Source organism: Microcaecilia unicolor, chromosome 1, assembly GCF_901765095.1.
Source record: "Microcaecilia unicolor chromosome 1, aMicUni1.1, whole genome shotgun sequence".
Taxonomy (NCBI): Eukaryota; Metazoa; Chordata; class Amphibia; order Gymnophiona; family Siphonopidae; genus Microcaecilia; species Microcaecilia unicolor.
The window spans coordinates 160799452-160819784 of NC_044031.1; the positions used below are offsets into that span (position 1 = coordinate 160799452).

At 45.2% G+C, this 20333-nt stretch overlaps 1 protein-coding gene across 1 annotated transcript in view; it reads left to right on the forward strand.

Moving 5' to 3' along the window:
• Positions 1-20333, forward strand: part of DNAH11 (dynein axonemal heavy chain 11) — a 708797-nt gene that overhangs the window by 618516 nt on the left and 69948 nt on the right. The window contains exons 69-70 of the mRNA XM_030201723.1: positions 9874-10067; positions 18885-19033. Coding sequence (XP_030057583.1) covers positions 9874-10067; positions 18885-19033 — 343 coding nt within the window. The remainder of the gene's footprint in view (positions 1-9873; positions 10068-18884; positions 19034-20333) is intronic.

Genomic DNA, 20333 nt, shown 5'->3' on the forward strand with positions numbered 1-20333 from the left:
TATTATTATTTCTATTGCCACTATGTAACATATAAGTTGCCTTGATTTTGTTTAGAAAGGCAACAGATACATCTTTTAAAATTGTTTAAGTAAATAAACCTGTGGCATGGTATCTTTCTTTTACACCAAATGAGCTGGAGTTACCATCTGTTATTTCTTTAGACAAAATAGCTGCTCTATGCACTTCACTACGTGCCTCTTGGACCCTACCCCTTCCTATTAGTTTAAGATTTCTCATCATAGACTACTTTCATTGGTTCTTCTCATGGTTCAAAATAGCCTTCAGACAGATCTCTTCCCTTCCATTTGGAAACTGGCCATTGTGTGTCTGATTAAAAAAGTTTCCAGTCTCGACCCATCCATATTTTGAATTGTCGACCAGTGTCCAACCTCTGCTTTGTCTCTGAGATCATTGAGAAAGTGGTCTTTAAGCAACTATCACAACACATTGATCAGTCTAATAATTTGCACCGCAGCACAGAAACATTTCTCACAGCATTGGTCAGTGATATACGCTCTGCACTTGACTACGGTAAGACAGCCCTTCTTATATCCCTTGACTTATCTGCAGCCTTCAGCTTGGTAGACCACACTATGGGCTAGATTCTATATATGGCACCTTCAAAATCGGTGCCAGTATGCCTAGATGTAGTATATCAATTACGCCTAAAGTTAGGCATCTATGCAACTAAATTTAGTTGTGGGCATTTTTACACTAAGTAAAACTTGGTATAAATGTCTACACCTAAGTTAGGCACAGAGCGAATGTATTCTGTAACATGTAATTTTTAGAAACACCCACAACCTGCCCATTCCACACCCATGGCCATACCCCAATATATGTCTAGAATTTATGTATATCACTTTACAGAATACATTTAAAAAGTTGTGCTTGTAAATTTTAATTAATGCCAATTAGTGTCAATTGCTTGTTAAGTGGCAATTATTGGCACTGATTCGCATTTTAAGATAACCAACATATGCATCCAGCTTCTCCTACATAAGCGCGCAACTATGGAACGCACTACCAATTGTTATAAAAACAATGCACAACCTAACAATCTTCCAAAAATTACTGAAAACCAACCTGTTCAAAAAAGCATACCACAATGATCTATCCTAAATACTAAACAACGAAACTCCACCAAAATTAGACAAAACCGAACTCTCTACACTTGACTGCTTCATTTACTCTGTCACTAATGAACGTTATGCATTACTCACTACCACTTTACTTCTCATGCAGGAAATGAACTTTCTATATTTGATTGTCTAACTTACTCTATAATGTACTCTATCATTTATGAACTTTAATGCAACACTACTTTGTAATCTACCTTATCATTTATGAACTCTAATGCAATATCACTTTGTATTTCTCAGTCCGGAAATGGCGATCGCCACTCCGGCACAATGTAAACCACATTGAGCCTGCAAATAGGTGGGAAAATGTGGGATACAAATGCAACAAATAAATATGACCTGATTTGTGCGCGTAACTCAAGTCGCACAACATAGAATCTGGGGGTATACTTCTTTCCCGTCTATCAGATATCAGTCTAACTGGAACCATTCATCAACGGCTTTCATCTTTTTTTAAGCCAACAGGCACTTTAAAGTTTCATTTGCAAATACACTTTCAACCCCGCAGTCTCTACATTGTGGCGTACCCTTACTTTTTAACCTTTAATTGAATCCTTTTGCATCAAGGCATATTATTGTACAGATGTTATTTTGTTTGTTCATTATACTGACTCTCTACGTCCTAACACAACTCATCTTCAGTCAGCCCTTATTAGAATATCTACTTGGTTAAATGACAATAGGCTAGTACTGAACTCGTCCAAGACCGCCACCTGTTGGATTACAGGTAACACAATTTTCCATTACTTACACTATCATTACAAGGTTCTGTACTTCCTACACAGTTTAAATACTTAAGTTTCCTTGTAGACCACTTAAGTTTCCTCGTAGTCCGTGAACTATCCTTTTTACTACAATCTGCTCTAACTCATTTTTGTTTCATGGCCCTTAGACAATTTCATGCTGTCTGTACATATTTAGATAAAAATTCTCAAACGGCACTCTTATTTGCTACTTTGATATCATATCTAGACTATTGTAATGCTATCTGTGCTGAACTTAACCAAGCTCTTTTGTTTCACTCGCAATCAGTACAGAATACTGCTTTATGGATATATGCCCAAGCTAAGAAATACAATTACTCACATCTGTTTAAATGCAAAACCATTGGTTGTCCATAACTTACTGCATTCAAAATAAATCTTAAGTTTAACATGTAAAACTTTGGCCACTGAAATCCCTCTTTATTTATCATCAGTGATAACCCAGTATGCTCCTCCTAGACTATTATGCTCATTAAATGATCAATGACTTTATGTTTTTTCAGTATCTCTGCTAGACTTGATGTTACAAGACTTTCAGCATTCTGTTTTATTGCCCCATCTCTTTGGAATTCTCTTCCATCTAATCTCTGCCTCGAACTATATTTACAGAAATTCAGGACCACCCTTAAAACTCATTAGTTCAGATTAGCTTTTGGAGATGGAGGGGGATAATGTGAACATTGGATGGTATCTTCTGTACTGGATGATTTGAGTAAAATTTTAACCTTTTACCTGTTTTAGCATATCTTTTATGGTGTGAATGCTCTGTTCTTTATTTCACTGTCCTGTCGATATTGGAATTCCTCTCCATTTGTTTAATTTTATTTTTGACTTCTAAACTGCTGTGTTATACAGTAGGAACAGTGGTATGTCTAATTTAAAAAAATGTAAACCTAAACATGCCATTGCACATGTAAATGTTTAGAATACTAGCATATACATGCATACAGTGGTGGAAATAAGTATTTGATCCCTTGCTGATTTTGTAAGTTTGCCCACTGACAAAGACATGAGCAGCCCATAATTGAAGGGTAGGTTATTGGTAACAGTGAGAGATAGCACATCACAAATTAAATCCGGAAAATCACATTGTGGAAAGTATATGAATTTATTTGCATTCTGCAGAGGGAAATAAGTATTTGATCCCCCACCAACCAGTAAGAGATCTGGCCCCTACAGACCAGGTAGATGCTCCAAATCAACTCGTTACCTGCATGACAGACAGCTGTCGGCAATGGTCACCTGTATGAAAGACACCTGTCCACAGACTCAGTGAATCAGTCAGACTCTAACCTCTACAAAATGGCCAAGAGCAAGGAGCTGTCTAAGGATGTCAGGGACAAGATCATACACCTGCACAAGGCTGGAATGGGCTACAAAACCATCAGTAAGACGCTGGGCGAGAAGGAGACAACTGTTGGTGCCATAGTAAGAAAATGGAAGAAGTACAAAATGACTGTCAATCGACAAAGATCTGGGGCTCCACACAAAATCTCACCTCGTGGGGTATCCTTGATCATGAGGAAGGTTAGAAATCAGCCTACAACTACAAGGGGGGAACTTGTCAATGATCTCAAGGCAGCTGGGACCACTGTCACCACGAAAACCATTGGTAACACATTACGACATAACGGATTGCAATCCTGCAGTGCCCGCAAGGTCCCCCTGCTCCGCAAGGCACATGTGACGGCCCGTCTGAAGTTTGCCAGTGAACACCTGGATGATGCCGAGAGTGATTGGGAGAAGGTGCTGTGGTCAGATGAGACAAAAATTGAGCTCTTTGGCATGAACTCAACTCGCCGTGTTTGGAGGAAGAGAAATGCTGCCTATGACCCAAAGAACACCGTCCCCACTGTCAAGCATGGAGGTGGAAATGTTATGTTTTGGGGGTGTTTCTCTGCTAAGGGCACAGGACTACTTCACCGCATCAATGGGAGAATGGATGGGGCCATGTACCGTACAATTCTGAGTGACAACCTCCTTCCCTCCGCCAGGGCCTTAAAAATGGGTCGTGGCTGGGTCTTCCAGCACGACAATGACCCAAAACATACAGCCAAGGCAACAAAGGAGTGGCTCAGGAAGAAGCACATTAGGGTCATGGAGTGGCCTAGCCAGTCACCAGACCTTAATCCCATTGAAAACTTATGGAGGGAGCTGAAGCTGCGAGTTGCCAAGCGACAGCCCAGAACTCTTAATGATTTAGAGATGATCTGCAAAGAGGAGTGGACCAAAATTCCTCCTGACATGTGTGCAAACCTCATCATCAACTACAGAAGACGTCTGACCGCTGTGCTTGCCAACAAGGGTTTTGCCACCAAGTATTAGGTCTTGTTTGCCAGAGGGATTAAATACTTATTTCCCTCTGCAGAATGCAAATAAATTCATATACTTTCCACAATGTGATTTTCCGGATTTAATTTGTGATGTGCTATCTCTCACTGTTACCAATAACCTACCCTTCAATTATGGGCTGCTCATGTCTTTGTCAGTGGGCAAACTTACAAAATCAGCAAGGGATCAAATACTTATTTCCACCACTGTAGGTATACATTTACACATATTTTCTATCATGCTACCTAAGTGCTATGTTATAAATAACATGATTATCTTCCATGGCACATATATATAATATGGGTGTTTAAATGGTCATAGCAAAGGCAGGGCTTCTACTTATGCCCATAATTTACAGAAAAACAAAAAAGAGGCCAAAAGTACTACAAAAATTGAGAACAAACATATAGGAGCAGCACCAAAACTATCACTTTTATATTTTAATGAAATTTCAAAATAAACAATGTTTTTCACAATCCTGCTAGTTTTGGTGCTGCTCCTATATTTTGTTTTGTAACTAGTTTGGGTTAGACTAGTATTCCAAAACAGAACCTAGTGTGAACTTAAGGCACCTAAATGGAGGCACCTAGTTATAGAATTGCCCCCAGAGTTTGGTACAGTGTCTGTGATTCCTTTCACTAGTGGCAGACTGACCATTTGGGAACTGGGCAGTGCCCAGGAGCCTAGAGCAGCAGGAGGCCCAGTGCCTTCCCCTACATGATCCAGCATTTCTCCTTGTCTCTTCCACTCTCCCCTGGTGTATCTTAAATCACGTCTTCTCAGAGTTCCCCTGGTAGTGGCACCATTCACAGATGCCTGGAGCCTTTCTTCTGCTGCGACCCACCCCTTTCTGCTGCAACTTCATGTTTATGTGGGTCACAGCAGCTAGCCACAGCAGCAGGTGTGAATGGTTACCATTGCTGGGGACCTCCAAGAAAACACAGTTTAAGGTAGACGGGGGGGGGGGGGGATGGAAAGAGAGTGAGGGGAGAGATGGTGGATCCAGAAATGAAGGGAGGAGGGAAGAAAGAAAGAAAGAAATGATTGACAGAGGAAGAAGAAAGAGAAATGTGATAAAAGCAGTTAGCTTAGCAGAGTTTCAAAAAGGTTTGGATAGCTTCCTAAAAGAAATGTCCATATGCTCTTATTAAAATGGACTTGGGAAAATCCATTGCTTATTTCTGGGATAAGCAGCATAAAATATGTTGTACTGTTTTGGGACCTTGCCAGGTACTTGTGACCTGGATTGGCCACTGTTGTAAACAGGATACTGGGCTTGATGGGCCTTCAGTCTGTCACAGTATGGCAACACTTATGTACTTATTATGTACTTATGGGGAGGGGGTAGTAAGGGAAGAAAAAGAGAGAAGTGATGGACTCGAGGAGAAGAGGGTGGAGCAAAGGCAGGAAGAAATGATGAACCTGAGGAGTGAAGGGGAAGTAGGGAAGAAAGAGAGAAAGGGTCGACTTGGAAGAGGAAAGAAAGAGAGAAATGATGGGCCCTAGAGTGTAAGGGCATGAGGAAACGATTTTGGATCACAGGTGCAGGGAGGGTGGGAAGAGAAAAAAAGAGATGTTGGACCACCAGGGGTGGGGGGAGAAAGAGATATTGGCCTCTAGGGTCAGGGAGGGAGAGAAGAGAAAGGAAGAGAGGTTGGCTGCCCAGAGGTAGGGAGGGAGAGAGAGATATTGGCCTCCCAAGGTAGGGAAGAGAGATGGTACAGGGAGATTCTGGGGATGGAGGAAAGTAACAGGCAGATGTCAGGCTACAAGGGTGGGAGGGAGAAAGAAGAAGGAGATGCGGGTCTACAAGGGTGGATGGAGAGAGGGGAGAAACTGGGAAAGGGGAAGCCACATGGGAGAGGTCATGTGAGGCTATCAAGGTGATGAGTGAGAGGAGGGATAAGTACAGAGGATAAAAATGCAGTAATGGGAAGAAGAGGAAGGGCACAAGGGATTAGCAGGCCAGGGAAGGAGTGAGACAAGAACTGGGCTAGGGAGTGAGTGAAGGAGAATGGGTAGTTGAAAAGTAAAAAGAAGACGATGGGGAACTAGAGAGTGAGAATTCAGGTGAAATTTGAGTTGACAGAGCGCAGAAAAGAAAGGGAGGAAACAGCTAAAAGGGAAAGATCAATGTGTCAAAGACAGATGTAATTTATTTATTTAGTTAGTTAGTTAGTTATTAGATTTATATCTCGCACCATCCAAAGTTCCGGGTGGGTTACAAATAATAAGGGAATGGAACAAGACAAGAGGAGAAACAAGAAATGGACAGCAGTCGCTGGAAAGAGAGTTAGCAGAAGAGAGATATGAAAGCAGAAAAGAAAGACTAAGACCAACAGGATGGAAACATAAAAGTCCAGACAACAAAGATAGAAAAAACGTATTTTATTTTGAATTTATTAATTAGATTATGTTAGTTTGGGAAATGTACATCGTGGATGTCCTTGTATTATGCTCACTATAAGAGGAAATACATTTCTGGTTTTCTTTGTCCCATGTTGTGGTACATGCCTAGTTTGACGACTTGGAGTTCCCAGTTCAATTTTTGTTTCATCTCTCTATTTCTAATTTGTGATCACTTGTTCTATATGTGGTGATGATCTGTCTTTGTTTTGTGTGTGCAGGGCCACCAAGAGACTGAACCGTGGCAGGGCCGCTGCCACCCCCCCAATTGTCATCTGCTGCCGCTTCCCCCGATCGCAGCCACTGCCACCCCCTGATCACTGCCGCTGCAGAAGATGTCTTCCTCCAGTGCTGACTGCCTATCCCTGTAGCTGCTTTTCCTCTCAGGGCATGCTTCATTTCAAAACAGAGCATATGCGCCTGAGAGGAAGAACAGCCGCTCAGCAATGGGCAGAAGAGCAGCGCTGGAGGAAACTCCGGGTCCTCCCCAGCCTCCAAGGAAGGCCCGGCACCGGAGTTTTCTCTCTCTTGCTCTTGTTGGGATTCAGTCACTCGGGTTCTGTCAGGAGCAGGAGAGAGAGAGAGACCCTGGCGACGAGCCCCACTTAGAGGCCTGGACCCGGGGAATTTTGCCTCCCCTACCCCCCCTCTTGGCAGCCCTGTGCGTGTGATTGAGGTACGGTATTCTGTGGGCATGTAGCTTCTGTGTAGAGATCTGTAGCTGTCCCACTTGTTCTGTTTTGCTAGTAGTAGGAGGTGTATTAGTGTTCTAGGACTGAGTGTAATATTTATAGTGCTGCCTATTCATTAATAGAGTTCTCGCTGTTTGATTCATGAGAATTAGTGCTACTGTTATATGACATGTTTGTACATGCTTGTTAGGATTTTTTTTTCAGATCTGATATTATTTTAGCAATGTGCTTGGTAATGGAGTGATTTATTTTGCTACTACTCAGATGATATGAAACTAAGAATATTTTTTTGTGTGGCACCTTCGATGGAGAAATGCCCTACATCTGATCTGCACCTGTTGTTGGGGAGGGGGGAGATGGATTTTTGTGGATGCAGAACATGTTTACCTTTTCCTTATAAGAACTGGTCTATAAAATAATGACTGGAATGGAACGGGTAGACTTGAATCATTTGTTTACTCTTTCCAAAAGTACTAAGACTAGGGGGCATGCGATGTAATTAAACTCTGGAATTTGTTGCCAGAGAATGTGGTAAAGGTGGTTAGCTTAGGGGGTTTTAAAAAGGTCTGGATGGTGGAGGAGTAGCCTAGTGGTTAGTGCAGCAGCCTCTGATCCTGTGGAACTGGGTTCAATTCCCACTGCAGCTCCTTGTGACTCTGGACAAGTCATTTAACCCTCCATTGTCCCAGGTACAAATAAGTACCTGTATATAATATGTAAACCGCTCTGAATGTAGTTGGAAAAACCACAGAAAAGGAAGTATATAAGTCCCTTTCCCTTTCCTAAAGGAAAAGTCCATAGACCATTATTAAATTGACTTGGGGAAATCCACTGCTTATTTTTGGGATAAGCAGCATGAAATGTATTGAACTTTTTTGGGATCTTGCCAGGTATTTGTGACCTTGATTGGCCACTGTTGGAAACAGAATGCTGGGCTTGATGGACCTTTTGTCTGTCCCAGTGTGGCAATACTTATGTACTTATGAACTGCTATATACTCTGTCAGACCAAAGATCTGCGAGGATCATATATGCAGTGTGTCGTACGCAAGCATCATTTGTTTGATGTTTCCCAACTGAAACAAGGTTGAGAACCTACTCATAGGCGGTCGTTGGCCCAACTGTTTGGGGAGGCTAAAGGGGGCGGGGTTAGGGGTGGAGCCAGGGGTGGAGCTTAAATCCATAATTGTCTGATAACACACAGAAAAAATAAAAATAAAAGTCACAATTAATACCTTTTATTAAATTTAGATATTAGATATGTATCATATGTCAAAGAATAAAGTGGTTGCTCAAAGCATATTCTAAGCACAATCGCTCAACTGCAAAACACTATGCACAACTTTGTGCAAAAACACACTCAGAACCTTACTGTACCATAAATATTACACTGGGCAGAACCTAATACACCAATATACCACCCATACGGAAAATGCAGACCGTCAACATTATGAAACAAGGGATCATATCACAATTCTCATGTAGAGCCACAAAACACCCTAATTCTTGTTTAATGTGGGATAAAATGCCAAAAATAAGTAAATAAATATAAACTTTTAATGTTGAGCACCTGATTCTCAAAGTGGACATATTCCAAACACTATAATGAAAATAAAATGATCTTTTCTACCTTTGTCTGGTGACTTTTTCTGATCTCAGATATTATTGACATTTTTGGGTCACAGACCATAGAACTCTGCCTGACACTGGCCTTACTTCCCAACTGCTGGAGTTGCCATTGAATCCCACTGCGGCCTATCCAGATATAATCAAGACACAGACAGTAGAAGTCTGCCCTGTTTTACCATATTTGGGACATAGACTGGAGAAGTCTGCCCAGCACTGGCCTTATTTTCTAATTACTGACTTGAGGCTCAAGCTCCTGAGTTTACTGCTCTCTTTCTGCAGTCAGTCAGAGGGGTGAGTTAAGGGTCCCTGGCTTTTCTTTGGATGAGGGCTTTAGCGCCTCGACATCTTCTTCATGGCTCGTTATTGTTTAAAGTTCATGAGACTAGTTTGTAAAATGGATAGCTTTGTTTATATTCTCCAGATCTTTATATTGGTCTTCATTTAAACAATTTTGGTTACCAGCTTTTTTTCTGGTTTTTTTTTACACAAAATATTGCACTGCATAGCTCACACTAATAATCCTAAAATAAGCTTAAATTTGATAATTAAAAAAAACTTATTAAAGGATCCAGAGATATGTGTGGCTGCTAATCATAGTGGTAGTAGAATCTTGTGTCTGCCTTATTTCCTGTCTTATAAGCACTGGTGTAAAACAGGATTTGCAGGCTAGCAGTCAAGGCTGACTGCAGTGGTGACTGATAGCTACCTAAACACTGTAGGCCCTTTATTATTGTACAGCATGAAAAATAGCCAGTTTAACTTAATTGAATAATTGTTGTGCAGCATTTGACTATCGATCAGTAGTTTTGGGGGTGCTTAGAGTTTTAAGCTTGGTTGAATAAAGTCATGTACATCAGTCTCTAAAATGCTTTAAACACAATCATTTTGTGCACCCCTGATATCTTAAAGGCCATTACTATGATGGATAAATTTCGTGGGTTGGATAGAGACATAGAAGGATCTTCCAAGCGCTGGAAAACACTGGTCGAATCTGAGTGCCCGGAAAAGGAAACATTTCCACAGGAATGGAAAAACAAAACTTCTTTTGAGAAGCTTATCATACTAAGAGCCCTCCGTCCAGACAGAATGACATACGCTGTCAGGTATTGTTCTCTAGATTTGTTAAATTAGTTATAGGGAAGGCAGTGTACAGGTAGGGAATATATCAGTATAGGCCTATCTGAAACAAACTGGAGTAAATTGTGAAATGGATCATCTATATAGTGTGAATGCCACCATTTTAAATCTTAGGTTGTATCTGCAGTGAGTTTGGTTGTATTAACTTCATCTCTATTTTGCAAACATATTAAAATTCCCCTGTGTTATAATATGATATATGTTTTTCTGCCCAATAAATGTGCCTAACTTTGAGTTTGCTACAGTAGGTTATTGTGCTTTTAGTTCTAACGAGAGTCCTTCTACACATTTAGGAGATTGTAAAAAAGAGAAAATCATTTTAATGTGTATTGGGGAAAATAATAAAACTAACTTTCTCCGAGGACAAGCAGGCTGCTTGTTCTCACTGATGGGTGACGTCCACGGCAGCCCCTCCAATCGGAAACTTCACTAGCAAAGTCCTTTGCTAGCCCTCGCGCGCCCGCGCGCACCGCGCATGCGCGGCCGTCTTCCCGCCCGAAACCGGCTCGAGCCGGCCAGTCTTCTTTTGTCCGCACTCGGTACGGTCGTGTTTTCGCCGTGTCGAGCCCCGGAAAGTCGACCTCGCGCGTCCAATTTGTTTTGAACGTGTTTTTTTCCTTCGGGAAAGCTTTGTCCTAGTCGGGAAGTGCTCCGGAAACCCCCCGCCGGGTTTCGTGTAAATCCTCCCCGTACTTCCAGCTTTTTTTGCCCCGGTAAGTTTTCTTTCGTCGTCGGGGTAGGCCTCTTTTCGGCCTCGGTCGAGATTTTTTTCTCCCTCTAAATTTGGTGCTTCAAATTTCGCCATTTCGGCTTTTGATTTCGCCGGCGTGATTTTTCCGCCCATGACATCGAAGCCTTCCAGCGGCTTCAAGAAGTGCACCCAGTGCGCCCGGGTTATCTCGCTCACTGATCGACACTCGTCGTGTCTTCAGTGTCTGGGGGCCGAGCACCGCCCTCAGAACTGCAGTCTGTGTTCCCTGCTTCAAAGGCGGACTCAGGTAGCGAGACTAGCCCAGTGGAACGTGTTGTTCTCGGGCTCTTCGTCGGCATCGGCACCGGGATCTTCGAGTGCATCGACGTCGTCAGCGTCCAGACCATCTTCCTCGGCCGCCCCTGCATCGAGTGCATCGAGGCATCGGGCCTCTGCATCGGCGCCGAGACATCGGATAGCTGCATCGACGTCGGTGGTACCAGGACCTCGTCTGCTGATGTCGTCGGACGGTGGTGCATCGGGTGGAGTGCAGGTGAGGGCTGTCCATTCCCCTGCTGGTGGCGGTGAGCCCTCGGGTGGGTCTCCGCCTACCCTGAGGGCTCCTGCGGTACAGCCCCCCCGAGATCGACCTTCTTCAGTCTCGGCCCCGAGGAAGCGACGGATGGATTCGACGTCCTCCTCGTCGGTGCCGGGGAGCTCCGGTGACATGCTTCGGAAGAAATCGAAGAAGCATCGACACCGGTCTCCTCCCCGTGTCGGCACCGAGAGCTCTGGGTCGCCGAAGGATTCGGCACCCAGCAGGCATCGGCACCGAGAGGACCGCTCACCCTCTGTTCAGGAGGTGTCGATGCGCTCCGCTCTGGACAGCCCGGAACAGCCTCCACGCCCGGAACAGGTACTGACGTCGACGCCTGCATCGACCTCTCAGCCTTTCTCTGCAGCCGCTCTAAACGAGAGCCTCCGGGCCGTTCTCCCAGAGATTCTGGGAGAGCTGTTGCGCCCTACCCCTCCGGTACCGGCGGTGCTTGCGCCACCGGTACCGTCGAGCGTGGCGCCGGCTGGCCCATCGCCCAGGTTGAGGTCCCCGACGTCGGTACCGCGTGCGGTACCGACCGCGGCCACCTCCCAGGAAGGCTCCCCGACTACGTCGGCGGAGGGAGCTTCGCCGATGCGGGCGAGGGAGTCTACCTCTCGACGCCCCCATCGTGGACGGGGTTCCACGGAGTCGAGTAGGGCGAGGTTGCAGACACAGGTCCGTGAACTTGTGTCTGACACCGAGGGTGAGGCCTCGTGGGAGGAAGAGGAAGATCCCAGATATTTCTCTGACGAGGAGTCTGAGGGTCTTCCGTCTGATCCCACTCCCTCTCCTGAGAGACAGCTTTCTCCTCCCGAGAGTCTGTCTTTTGCCTCCTTTGTCCGGGAGATGTCTACGGCCATCCCCTTCCCGGTGGTTGTGGAGGACGAGCCCAGGGCTGAAATGTTTGAGCTCCTGGACTATCCTTCTCCACCTAAGGAAGCGTCCACTGTTCCCTTGCACCATGTCCTGAAGAAGACATTGCTTGCGAACTGGACCAAGCCATTAACTAATCCCCACATTCCCAAGAAGATCGAGTCCCAGTACCGGATCCATGGGGACCCAGAGCTGATGCGCACTCAGTTGCCTCATGACTCTGGAGTTGTGGATTTGGCCCTAAAGAAGGCTAAGAGTTCTAGGGAACATGCTTCGGCGCCCCCGGGCAAGGACGCTAGAACCTTAGACTCCTTTGGGAGGAAGGCCTACCATTCCTCTATGCTCGTGTCCAAGATCCAGTCTTACCAGCTCTACACGAGCATACACATGCGGAATAATGTGCGGCAGTTGGCGGGCTTGGTTGATGCTCTTCCCCCTGAGCAAGCCAAGCCTTTTCAGGAGGTGGTCAGGCAGCTGAAGGCGTGCAGAAAATTCCTGGCCAGAGGAGTTTATGACACTTTTGATGTTGCGTCCAGGGCCGCTGCTCAAGGTGTGGTGATGCGCAGGCTCTCATGGCTGCGTGCCGCCGACCTGGAGAATAGAATCCAGCAGCGGATTACGGACTTGCCTTGCCGTGCGGATAACATTTTTGGCGAAAAAGTCGAGCAGGTGGTAGAGTCTCTCCACCAGCGGGACACCGCATTCGACAAGTTCGCCCGCCGGCAGCCTTCAGCTTCTACCTCTACAGGTAGACGATTTTTCGGGGGAAGGAAGACTGTTCCCTATACTTCTGGCAAGCGTAGGTACAATCCTCCTTCCCGACAGCCTGCGGCCCAGGCTAAGTCCCAGCGCGCTCGCTCTCGTCAGCAGCGTGCGAATCAGCAAGGCCCCGCGGCTCCCCAGCAAAAGCAAGGGGCGAGCTTTTGACTGGCTCCAGCAGAGCATAGCCGACATCCAAGTGTCAGTGCCGGGCGACCTGCCTGTCGGAGGGAGGTTGAAAGCTTTTCACCAAAGGTGGCCTCTCATAACCTCCGATCAGTGGGTTCTCCAAATAGTCCGGCAAGGATACACCCTCAATTTGGCCTCTCAACCTCCAAATTGTCCACCGGGAGCTCAGTCCTACAGCTTCCAGCACAAGCAGGTACTTGCAGAGGAACTCTCCGCCCTTCTCAGCGCCAATGCGGTCGAGCCCGTGCCATCCGGGCAAGAAGGGCTGGGGTTCTATTCCAGGTACTTCCTTGTGGAAAAGAAAACAGGGGGGATGCGTCCCATCCTAGACCTAAGGGCCCTGAACAAATATCTCGTAAAAGAAAAGTTCAGGATGCTTTCCCTGGGCACCCTTCTCCCCATGATTCAGCAAAACGATTGGCTATGCTCTCTGGACTTGAAGGATGCCTACACACACATCCCGATACTGCCAGCTCACAGACAGTATCTGCGATTTCAGCTGGGCGCACGCCACTTCCAGTACTGTGTGCTACCCTTTGGGCTCGCCTCTGCGCCCAGGGTGTTCACAAAGTGCCTAGCTGTGGTAGCAGCGGCGCTTCGCAGGCTGGGAGTGCACGTGTTCCCATATCTCGACGATTGGCTGGTGAAGAACACATCCGAGGCAGGAGCCCTGCAGTCCATGCAGATGACTATTCGCCTCCTGGAGCTACTGGGGTTTGTGATAAATTACCCAAAGTCCCATCTTCTCCCAGTGCAGAAACTCGAATTCATCGGAGCCCTGCTGGATTCTCGGACGGCTCGCGCCTATCTCCCAGAGGCGAGGGCCAACAACTTGTTGTCCCTCGTCTCGCGGGTGCGAGCGTCCCAGCAGATCACAGCTCGGCAGATGTTGAGATTGCTGGGCCACATGGCCTCCACAGTTCATGTGACTCCCATGGCCCGCCTTCACATGAGATCTGCTCAATGGACCCTAGCCTCCCAGTGGTATCAGGCCGCCGGGGGTCTAGAGGACGTGATCCACCTGTCCACGAGTTTTCTCGAATCCCTGTATTGGTGGACGATTTGCTCCAATTTGACTCTGGGACGTCCCTTCCAAATTCCTCAGCCTCAAAAAGTGCTGACCACGGATGCGTCTCTCCTGGGATGGGGAGCTCATGTCGATGGGCTTCACACCCAAGGAAGGTGGTCCCTCCAAGAAAGCGATCTACAGATCAATCTTCTGGAGTTGCGAGCGATCTGGAACGCTCTGAAGGCTTTCAGAGATCGGCTGTCCCATCAAATTATCCAAATTCAGACAGACAATCAGGTTGCCATGTACTATGTCAACAAGCAGGGGGGCACCGGATCTCGCCCCCTGTGTCAGGAAGCCGTCAGCATGTGGCTCTGGGCTCGCCGTCAAGGCATGGTGCTCCAAGCCACATATCTGGCAGGCGTAAACAACAGTCTGGCCGACAGGTTGAGCAGGATTATGCAACCTCACGAGTGGTCGCTCAATTCCCGTGTGGTGCGACAGATCTTCCAGGCGTGGGGCACCCCCCTGGTGGATCTCTTCGCATCTCAAGTGAACCACAAGGTCCCTCAGTTCTGTTCCAGGCTTCAGGCCCACGGCAGACTGGCGTCGGATGCCTTCCTCCTGGATTGGGGGGAAGGTCTGCTGTATGCTTATCCTCCCATTCCTCTGGTGGGGAAGACTTTGTTGAAACTCAAGCAAGACCGAGGCACCATGATTCTGATTGCTCCCTTTTGGCCGCGTCAGATCTGGTTCCCTCTTCTTCTGGAGTTATCCTCCGAAGAACCGTGGAGATTGGAGTGTTTTCCGACCCTCATCACGCAGGACGAAGGGGCTCTTCTGCATCCCAACCTCCAGTCCCTGGCTCTCACGGCCTGGATGTTGAGGGCGTAGACTTTGCCTCTTTGGGTCTGCCAGAGGGTGTCTCCCGCATCTTGCTTGCTTCCAGGAAAGACTCCACTAAGAGAAGTTACTTCTTTCATTGGAGGAGGTTTGCCGTCTGGTGTGACAGCAAGGCCCTAGATCCTCGCTCTTGTCCTACACAGACCCTGCTTGAATACCTTCTCCACTTGTCTGAGTCTGGTCTGAAGACCAACTCCGTAAGGGTTCACCTTAGTGCAATCAGTGCATACCATTACCAAGTGGAAGGTAAGCCGATCTCAGGACAGCCTTTAGTTGTTCGCTTCATGAGAGGTTTGCTTTTGTCAAAGCCCCCTGTCAAGCCTCCTACAGTGTCATGGGATCTCAATGTCGTTCTCACCCAGCTGATGAAACCTCCTTTCGAGCCACTGAATTCCTGCCATCCGAAGTACTTGACCTGGAAGGTCATTTTCTTGGTGGCAGTTACCTCGGCTCGTAGAGTCAGTGAGCTTCAGGCCCTGGTAGCCCAGGCCCCTTACACCAAATTTCATCACAACAGAGTAGTCCTCCGCACTCACCCTAAGTTTCTGCCAAAGGTTGTGTCGGAGTTCCATCTGAACCAGTCAATTGTCTTGCCAACATTCTTTCCCCGTCCTCATTCCTGCCCTGCTGAACGTCAGCTGCACACATTGGACTGCAAGAGAGCATTGGCCTTCTATCTGGAGCGGACACAGCCCCACAGACAGTCCGCCCAATTGTTTGTTTCTTTTGATCCCAACAAGAGGGGAGTGGCTGTAGGGAAACGCACCATATCCAATTGGCTAGCAGATTGCATTTCCTTCACTTACGCCCAGGCTGGGCTGGCTCTTGAGGGTCATGTCACGGCTCATAATGTTAGAGCCATGGCAGCGTCGGTAGCCCACTTGAAGTCAGCCACCATGGAGGAAATTTGCAAAGCTGCGACGTGGTCATCTGTCCACACATTCACATCTCATTACTGCCTGCAGCAGGATACCCGACGTGACAGTCGGTTCGGGCAGTCAGTTCTTCAGAACCTGTTTGGGCTTTAGGATCCAACTCCACCCCCCGAGGGCCCTGTTTGTTCTGTTCCAGGCTACACTCTCAGTTAGTTGGTAAATTTTTTAGGTCAATCTCAGTTATGTCCTCGCCGTTGCGAGGCCCAATTGACCAATGTTGTTGTTTTGAGTGAGCCTGGGGGCTAGGGATACCCCATCAGTGAGAACAAGCAGCCTGCTTGTCCTCGGAGAAAGCGAATGCTACATACCTGTAGAAGGTATTCTCCGAGGACAGCAGGCTGATTGTTCTCACAAACCCGCCCGCCTCCCCTTTGGAGTTGTGTCTTCCCTTGAAGTGTATTGTCTTGCTACATACTGGACTGGCCGGCTCGAGCCGGTTTCGGGCGGGAAGACGGCCGCGCATGCGCGGTGCGCGCGGGCGCGCGAGGGCTAGCAAAGGACTTTGCTAGTGAAGTTTCCGATTGGAGGGGCTGCCGTGGACGTCACCCATCAGTGAGAACAATCAGCCTGCTGTCCTCGGAGAATACCTTCTACAGGTATGTAGCATTCGCTTTCTTATACTATTCAGAAATGTACCATAACATGGGAATCTGACTTGCAGTCTATGAGCAGCAGTCGACCATTTTTGGGTTATGTAGATTTAGGGGCCCCTTTACTAAAGTTCATTAAGATTTGTAGTTAACGCAGCTTAACACAGGATTTTACTACATATTAGCTGCAAATCTAACCCAGCAATTAATGGAGACATTTATAATGTTTTTTATTCAGGTTGCACGTTAATGTTCCCATTAGTGCATGATACCTTCTCGCAATTGACACAGGAACACTTACTGCCTCACTGTGCATTAGCCAGATATTGCTTAAAGGATGAGAGATAAAACCATAAACACACTAACGGGTTAACGTTTCCAGACACGTTCTCTGCCCATGCCATGCCTCCCAAGAAAGAAATTCTGAGAAATTAATTAATTCCAATTTTACATTACTGACACAGGTGAATATATTAATCCAATGAGCTTTTTTTTTTTTATCATGCACAAACTTCATAGAGTATGTAAATACTTAGAACAAGATCAATTTCACTTAATTGTACAAGCTTTGGTACCAAGCTTGTTGGATTACTGTAATGTTCTTTATCTTGGCTGTTCCAAGCAGTTGTTAACAAAATTACAGACAATTCAAAAGATGGCCTTATGATTGATTTACTCCTTTAATAATATATGTTTTCAAGCAGCAAGACTAGATAAAACTATTTTGAATTTTATGCTTTCTGCTTTAGAATACAGGCATTTAAGCCTATGGTTAAGACATACCTGTTTAGGAAATTTGTGTTAAATTATGTAGATTAACAACTATCAGTCGTTTATTACCTTGTCATTGCCTTTATTGTAAATTTTTAAGAGAATTTTATGTTTTGTTATAATGTAATGTTGTTAATCTCTGCTAATTTCCAGATTTATCTTTTGCAATCCACATAGACCAAAAGGTAGATAGCAGACTATAAGATATTGTGTTATGTTAATGTATGGTTTAACATGTAAAAAAGGCAAACTACAGCAAAATGCCTTAACCCTGTTGCACATTAGCCTTTTTTCACATTTCAGACGCGCAATAAGTGCTACATTCTATATATAGCACCTGAAAAACCTGTGTGGAAAAAAATATGCCTAGGTATATTCTGTAAAGTAGGCCTAAATGTTATAGAATAGGCTTAAATTTGATGAGCATCTCTCCATGTGACCAAATGTAGTCATGGCCATTTACACCATGTTTTACTTGATGTAAATCCCAACGCCTAAATTAGGCACAGAGCAGGTGTATTCTATAACAACGTGCATAGATTTTAGAAACACCTACAACCCACCCCCTTTTCAACTATTCCACTTAGAATTTAGGTACACCACATTATAGAATACACTTAGGGCCCTGTTTACTAAGCAGCATTATAGGTGTGTTAATTTTTTAAACGCGTGTTAACCATGTACGCACCTACAATATCCCTACTACATGGTTAGCATGCGCGCGCTAAAAACACACGCACCTTAGTAAACGGAGCCCATAGTGAGTTGTGCGAGTAAATGTTAATTCCAATTGTGCTGATAATTGCTTGTTAATATCCAAATAACAGCACTGATAAGCTAGATAACCAATTAAGTTACACGCATTGTTATAGAATACACTTAGATTTCGGCGCAGAAATTAAGGCGCCATATATAGAATCCCAGGATAAGTGCCTAATACACTTTAGTAAAAGGACCCCTTAGTCTCTTTAATGTTTATTACTTCTAATACTTTTTAGTCTGCTGAGAACCCACTTCTTTCAGCAAGCATTTGACCTACCTGCTGCCTAATTCTCTCGTACATAGCCTGCACAGATAATTGACCCATTAGATTTTTAAGGGAGCACTTTTAACCCCCCCCCCCCACTTCCCCTCCCCTTCTATCCTCTCTTCTTTGTCCTGCTCCTCCCAACTTATCTGACCAGCTTTATATAAGATTGTGTGATCTGTCCTATTTTTGATTTTATAGTTCTTTTCCATGCTATTTTTTAACATGTACTTGTAAACCACCTTGACATTTTCCTAGTAAAGGCAGTATATCAAAATCCTACAGTAAACATAAACATCTGAATTAGAATACCAAGAGCTTTGGGGTTTTTTGCTGAAAGTCAAGCAAGTGGATACCACAGGCATAAATTTATCTTTAACATTTTTGTTTACAATTATTGTTCTAAACAAATAAAATATGACCTTTGAATTTCTACAGAAATTTTGTTGAGGAAAAGTTAGGTTCAAAGTATGTTAATGGCAACCGGATGGACTTTGCTAAATCCTATGAAGAGAGCAGCCCTGCCACACCAGTGTTTTTCATCCTTTCCCCTGGAGTAGACCCTCTGAAAGAGATGGAATCACTTGGTAAGTCTCTAAACTGCGAGTCAGTATGTAGCACCATACAAATATTTTGTAATAAATAAAATCAAACAAAACATGATTGACTTAAATTTTTCATATAGTTTTAGTTTTAGCCCTACATTTTGTATCAAACAAGATTATAGAAAAGTACATAAGTGTTAAATTTGGATTCTTTATGAGTGCAATTTAGTGAAGGCTTTTTTTGCACATGCATGCTAGTATATGTGCAGAAAATGCCTTTTATAAAATTACCCCTGTGTAAAAATGTGTGTCATACCAAGAACATGCATACTTTTATGTGACTCAGGTGTAGGCATGTTTGGGAGTGGAGTGTGGGTGAAGTCATGATTTATGTGTTGTTTGTTGATAAAATATACACAAGAACCTGTTCCTGAGCTGGTGTAAATGTATACTGGTTCATTTTACTGCAGGTAATTTTATAAAAGACATTTAACACACATATACTGGCTTATGTGCACACAAAAAAGTCTTTATAAAATTACCTCCATAAAGAATGCTAGTTTAACAGTCTTGTACACTTTACTATAATCGTTAAGGTTTTGAAAGACACGTAGAGTGGCTTTTTAGAAAGGATGTCCAAATCAGAATTTAGATGTCCAAGTTGGGACATCTAAAGTTCTGCTAGTGTCTTAGTGTAGGGTCTGCCGACCAATGGCATACTTAGCTTGCTTGCCACCCAGGGCAGGTCACCTCTGCGGTGCCTACCCCCCACCGAAGTGCATCACACCCCGCCCCACCCCCTCAGCGCATCAACCCCACCACCCTTCCTTCTAACAAAGGGGTGCACAGAGCAGTCGTCCGGCTAACGGCTCTGCCGATCCCCTGCCCCAGAAAAGAAAGTAACGTCAGAGGAGGCAGGGGATTGATAGAGCCGACAACCACGTGACTGTTCCGTGCACCCCCTTGTTGCCTGCACCCAGGGTGGACTGCCCCCATCGGTCCGCGCTTGGTACGCTACTGATTCCGATGTGGAGCTGCTTGTAAAATTCATGGTGAAATGGGAATTCATGTGCTGTTAAGTGCAGCATGAACATCAGTTTTAGAAAAATAGATGTCTAAAATATCAACAGGTAAACACAGGAACATAAATGTCTCTGTGGCAGCATATGAACATTTATGTTATAAAATGGCAACATAAACTTTTTTGTGCTGGAACATAAACTGTTTTTTCAGACATTTTAGAAACATAGACATATGGGAAAAAAGAACCCGAATTATAGCTACATCATGCAAGGTTCCACGTTAGGAGTTACGGACCAAGAAAGGCATCTGGGTGTCGTCG